The 6,544-nt window shown below is 44.9% G+C and overlaps 1 protein-coding gene across 1 annotated transcript in view; it reads right to left on the reverse strand.

The window, feature by feature from the left end:
• The window catches only part of AADACL4 (arylacetamide deacetylase like 4), a 158,889-nt gene extending 156,048 nt beyond the window's left edge, over positions 1-2,841 (reverse strand). Inside the window, exon 1 of the mRNA XM_069610905.1 lies at positions 2,558-2,841. Coding sequence (XP_069467006.1) covers positions 2,558-2,734 — 177 coding nt within the window. The 5' untranslated portion in view covers positions 2,735-2,841. The remainder of the gene's footprint in view (positions 1-2,557) is intronic.
• Positions 2,842-6,544: the final 3,703 nt, after the last annotated feature.

Genomic DNA, 6,544 nt, shown 5'->3' on the forward strand with positions numbered 1-6,544 from the left:
CATTAAGCGTACATTTTGGTGGCCTACCTTCAAGAAAGACATAAAGGAATATGTGTCTACCTGTCCGGAATGTTCTCAAAGCGAACTTTCAACATTGAAGCATGCTTGAAAACTACTACAATCACAAATTCCTAAGAGTCCTTAGTCACATATTTCGACTGATTTTGTGGTAAACGTTCCTCCTACTAATGGCTGTATTGCCATCATGGTGACTATTGATTCTTTTACCAAAATGGTGCTTTTCACCCCTTTGCCAGGGGTACCTTCTGCCCCTTTTATGGCCTCTGTATTTTTGAAGGAGATATTCCGGCTACATGGTCTTCCTCTCTCCATAACCGCTAGTAGAGGCTCTCAGTATACCGCCAAATTCTGGTCAGTGTTATGTAAGTTATTAGGTATTGAAAGAGCTTCATCTTCTGGTTACCAGCCACAAACCAACGGTCAGACCGAACAGCTGAATCATACAAAGGAGGAGTACCTTTGATGTTATTCCACCACAAGCCAAGACTTATTGCTCTTTGCTGAATTTGCTTACAATAACACCATTAATACTGGGGTCCTTCTCCTCCCAGGTGCTCCTCCCGGCTGATACCACCCACAGTAAGACACTGTTACAGCAGGTGGGGACAGATCCTATCTCTTCCGTGAACGCCTTGGAAGGAAAATGAAAGAATACCAAGAAGACTCCTAGAGAACAATCCAGAGGAGACGAGTCAAGTTCACAAGGTGAGAGAAACTAGTAACCTCTGCTACCCCAGTATCAATCATAATGGAAGAAAATACACAGATCTCCGTGAATGAAAATAAAGAGGGAACTTCAGCTGGTTCCCCCACTGCAACATTACTGTGATAGAGCTGTACGATATACACTAAACCACACCCTGGGCGATGCAGACTGGCATAGTAAAGATCATTCTAACGCTGTGAAAGCTCCCCAGAAGCAAGTCCCCTTTAAACTCTTCAAACCTACAGAGTGGTAATACTCCTTAGGGCTCATTACAAATATGGCAGTGCAGTAAATAATTGGCGATAACGGAATTACAGCCACTTTTCCTGCACCATCATACTACGAGTATGGCCTTTGAGTGGGGGATTTACCTCCAGCATCATGCTGAAGGTAAATCCTCCCTCTTAGTGCAGAGAAATTGGCGAAATTACCGCAGCAGAAATACCGTCACAGTAATTCTGCCAAAAATGTCTCAGAGTCCAATGGACTAAAAAAAGGGGGGGATTTACACTTGTAATCCAGCGGTAATACCGCCGGACCAAGTGGCGTTAACGGTAATACAATTGGGTAGTACCTGGGCGGATTTACTGAAATTACAATATAAAATCTCTTTAGGTTCTTGTCTGTGAGCAGGTTGGTCATAATCTGACAAGGTGTACTTCCCATTCTCTCCCAACCGCACTCGCTTATGCTGGATAAAAATACCACCATAGCATGGCATTTAAAGTGACTTCAGCCATTTTGAATTGATTGTACTTAAGCTTCTCCATAAAGTTAGTGCCGGACGTTATAGGGTTAATATGAAAGTTTTGAGGGACAAGCATACATTTGCAATTCCAATAGTATGGATAACGTTGCCAAGATGATACATGCCCTGCGCAAGAAGGTGGCCCAGTCCTGTTTTTTTCTTGGTTGCATTCTGGGAGGCCATCAGTTAAATGCGGACATCGGAGGATGCGAATTTGAGGATTAATTGAGTAGGGGTTATGGAGGTGCAGTACTTGGGTGGGTGGTTGGGGCATTACTGAGGATTGTGCCTTGCTTGGCTGGGGTAGGCCCTCAAGGCGGTGTTCTATGCAGACATGTAAGCCATGCATGATGGAGGGTCACGACTCACGCAAGACTTGAAGGGAATTCGAGGATAAAGGGGCATCTGAGTGTCATTTGCACCCCTCATGCCTTTCAGATTGGAAACACAGAGAACGATTCTTGGCGCAGCGGTGGTGTGCCAGCATAAAACGTATTAGGGCCCGTGCCTCCCTGACATTTTTTGGCTGAAATGGCCCCAGAAATCCCTGTGACAGTCTTCATCAAGCCCATAGCGCCGCATTATAAACCAAAATACATGCAGAAAGGCGAAAGCATAGGGCAGCTTCCCTGAGCTTGTGACATTCGCACTGTTCGAAAAGAAGTAGTGGAACTATGTTCGCTGCTGACCTGCCCCCGCTCCCCACAAACCGCATCTCCAGACACCCCTCCCATGCGCAAACCAAACCCCCAAACAAACACACCTGCTGTTTAAGGGAATGTTCAGTGCAGTGCACTGAAGTGCAAGTATCAACTTCTTCCTACACATTTATTGTGGAACTAAACCGTTCCGGGATAGTTTCTTTGTAAAATAAAAGTCTAGGAGCAGTATATGTACAAAAAAGAAGAGGAGCGTCGCCCCCGCCCACGTGGCTCTGGGTCACAACAAATATACAGAAATGCAAATGTTTTACATTTACTATAAACAATCTGCAACTCATATTACGTTACTCAAATGTGTCTTCGAACATGATATTCTCACACGAGGATGTACACCATACATGATGTTACACATAAACTCACCAGCACTGCCATGCCTATCATCACGCCATGGATGAGCCGCAGCTTCCCCGGTTGGGCTAGCCCAGGGGGGATGTCAGAATTCGTAAATTCAAAGTAAATCACGCCGAGAACCAGCAAGAAGCCAAGACAGAGCAGGATTGCCAGGAGAGTCCCGAGCAGAGCAAGCGCCAGCCCCATGATGACTGTACTTTGAAGAGTCGGAAGCAGAGGCTGCAGGGATGCCCCTCAGCTGGGCAGCACTTCCTGGTTCTCTGTACACGCGTGCACAGTAGTAGCGCTGCCTATCAAAGCAGGGGAAATTCCGGCTGCGTCTCGTTTCGACTTGTTACACATTAAACTGAAAGTGGAGGTCCCCATGACCCGGTGTCAGATGGCAGCGTTACTAGATGACGTCTCGATAAACATCGCTGTCACAGTCCTGAATTACCGGTTAATTAGAAAGACCAACTGCAACCAGAAAACGTTACCACAAAGCAATGCAATGCTTAAACCAGCTCAGAGGTTCCAGCCAGGCTGTCTGTCCTATGTCAGTTTTAATCAGTCCAAGCTTTTTCCCTAAAATCATTTGCTTCAACAAATATTTTCGGTTTTGTCCATTATAAAGATGTTTTTGTCTACGAAGCGAACACTGGCTGCGCCTCTCATGCATGGATAAGGGGTCACTTGGAAGCTAACTGGAAAAACGAGAATGTCAGAGTTAAAGGGAGATATTCGGTGCCCATTGATCCTGTTCTGCTGTGATTGTGTGGGTGGAAATGGGAGGCGACGTGACATAATTAAAAGTCTTTCGGTTTTTTTAGAATCATTGAGACTGGGCGTGTTTCTCTTTTTATTTTTTATAATCCCCCCACGGTTCTCTTGGACCAATTTAAGATATTTAATATGAGTCATTTGCCTCGTTGGGGTGTAAGTGTTTGAATTGGAAAAAATGCTATCTGATATAATTGAAGAAATGGCAAAACGTACACGTGATTGTTGATGGTCTTTTAGAGATGTGAGCATTTAGCTCACAATGTCAAAATTGGGCGCCTCCACATTTGAATAGTGACATTATTATATATGTTTGCTTTTGTTTAGAATCACTGAAACAAAAATGTGGCTGCACTCCCAATAAAAAGGTGGACACTCAATGCTGCAACTTGCAGTGAATGAAGGGGGAGAGGAGGGCGTAGTTAGGAGTAAGGAAAGGTTACACATAGCAATGACTATTGTAGTCCTAGTCCATAATTCCCTTTCCACCTTAAGACCTAAATTCTTCCCCGCTAATAAGAGTCCTTAGTCAAATATTAACCAAAGTAGTGAAGGACTGGCAGTGGGTGCCAATGATTTGCAAGTCAGAGGTTAGGTGTGTGATTGTCCAAAGAGCTTCGTTCACCCATTTTGTCAATGATATCCCTGGAGTATGGAGAAAAGGGAAGTATAGATTAAGGGCCTCATTCCGAGGTTGGTGGTAGCCATGGTGCTATTAGCGCCATGGCTACCCCCATACCATATACCGGGTCTGGGTTCATTGAATGAGGAATTACCGGGCCATTCCAACCTTGCAGGACCCGGTAATTCCTCATTCAAAAAACCCATCCCCATTCCCTTTCGAGCCCCCATAGGGCTCAATGGGAATGGGGAGGGAGCTAATAACGGGCCCGTTAATAACGGCCCGTTATTAGCTCCCTGGTCCTTTAACGGCTCCCGCTAAGGGCGGCTGGTTTTACCTAAAGGCTAAAGAACCTCGGAATGCAGCGGTAAGGGGTTAACGGCACCGGAATCCTTACCGGCGCCGTTAACCACTTACCGCCACACTCGGAATGAGGTCCTAAGGGTATCAAAGTCACAGCAATGAGTAAGACAAGAAGCTTGGTTAGCACTGAAAAAGTATGCTGGAGGGCAAGCTCTCTGCTCTGGGCTTCCTGCTTAATACATGTATTTCTACAATGTGTAAAAGGGGATATGGTTTGTGGGTAGTCTGGTTCTTGGGGTTCCCAACACGGGTAGGCAGAATGTAATCTGTTCACTGACAAAATTGTGATAACTTTACCATTATTGGTACAGCTGATTTGCCCAGCCTAATACAAATCACAACTCATTTCTACCTCTCCAGAACTGCATAAACACGTAGGATCAACAAGGGTGAGTTACCACTGAATTTATATCAAGATCAGTGCCGGACGGGCGTTCACAGTGGGTGTATTAACCATATCCAAATCACTACATACTATCAATTCATGGGTGCAAGTTATTTCACATTGCACTGGGTAATAGACACTTGAATACCAACCCTTGAATACTTACCCTATCACTTAGTTAAATTTGGGAGCAACCATTCTCTAATCATTTTATACATCACATAGACATACAATGGCTGGATGCAGGTGAGGTGCATGACCCACTCATGGACTGAACAAACATATGTTAATGAGATGCAACGTATCTATCCATGATGGTGAATATGTGTCTTTATTCTGTCTTCTCGTTTCGTCCACACCCTCCATCGGTGAAATGACCATGGGTATGTAACCTATTTAATCTATGTATTCTTAATTGATAAACCACACTGGTCGTGTATATACTTATGCCATGTTACAAATATGTGTATACAATTTTCATTTAATTTCATCATTACTTTGTATTTTTTACGGGAAACATTTGTGTCCTTTATTATGCACATACATATTGTATGATAACCGGATTTCAATTTATGTTTGACATTTGCATCTTTCTGTCAGCCTTAAGGACCACCAAGGTCGAAACACGTGTCGGCTGACCCCAATGAGATTAAATCATTGTTTTGGTGGCCTATTTGGAGGATTTTGGACCCTTTCTCATATAATTTCACTGCTCATCTAATTCTAAAAAAGCAGAGCACGAATCACCCAAATCCAATCAATTCACCAGTCTTTGATTAGCAGCCGTAAGACTATGAATTTGTATACAAAGACTTAGGACTTCCCTCAGTCTCGCATGAAGATGGTATCCTCTTCCAATACATCATGGCAAATATCCTGTATGCTTCCTCTTGGTCATTCACAACGGCAATATGAGCCCACCAACACTCTTTCTCTATTTGGTTGGTCCCCATCAGCATAATGTTGTGTCTAGCCAAAAAGCATAGAAACCAAGTGCAGTAATTGTAGTACATCTCACAGAGAGAGTCGGAAGTGGCTGCTAATTGAATCCTGTCTGTGGTTCGTGCATTGTTCCAGTTTAGAGCAGTGCAGCTTGACTCCTTCCAGACCCTTGGTCCCTTCGTCTAATCCAAGTCCAAGCCAGAGAGAAGCTGAAAGTGGAAAAGAAGCTGGCATGGTACCGCTGAAGTGTGGATTCTGTTGCGAGTGCTATGGTGCTTTGCTGAGGTACCGAAACTAGTGGGCAGTGCTGTGGCAGTATATTGGTATATTGTAGCAGTGGAAGGGCAAACCGATGCCGTCCACAGACACGAAGAACCCTCCGAGTCCAGCCGTGCAATCCTAGTGTCTGGGATGAGTGGTGGTGAGAACGGAGCACCTCATGCTTGCTAGGGGCCTGGATTGGTGAGTCATTTCTGCGCTAATGCTGTTGGTGCTGTGGGTGACCTATGCCAGTTTGAGACTTTCCACCTCCCCCTTGGAGTAGCTAGTAACTGAGGCCCATTACAACGGAGCCGTCTGGACAGCAGATCTGAGGTGGGTGAGAGAGGGCTGGAACCCTTAGGCACCTGGAGTGCTCATGGTAGGGAGGTAGTAAACCATATTTTGCCCCTGTGACGATGTACAAGCACCTCTGAGCAGAACAGTAGCTGAGGCTGACCTTGCATTATTTCCGAAGAGCATTATTAAAACCTGTGAACTGAGTGTTCGGGTGTTTGGGTGAGAGAGTGAGAGACCGACCCAGCAATTGGCAAAGCTGTTCTCATCGGTGGGGACCTCATTCCAAATGTGCAGCTTATTGGAACGATACACAATAGCTGAGCTCATTTCCCAGGTAGCACATATTGACATCAGTGTATCGTGAAGT

Source organism: Ambystoma mexicanum, chromosome 8 (assembly GCF_040938575.1).
Source record: "Ambystoma mexicanum isolate Mex_15411 chromosome 8, UKY_AmexF1_1, whole genome shotgun sequence".
Classification (NCBI taxonomy): domain Eukaryota; kingdom Metazoa; phylum Chordata; class Amphibia; order Caudata; family Ambystomatidae; genus Ambystoma; species Ambystoma mexicanum.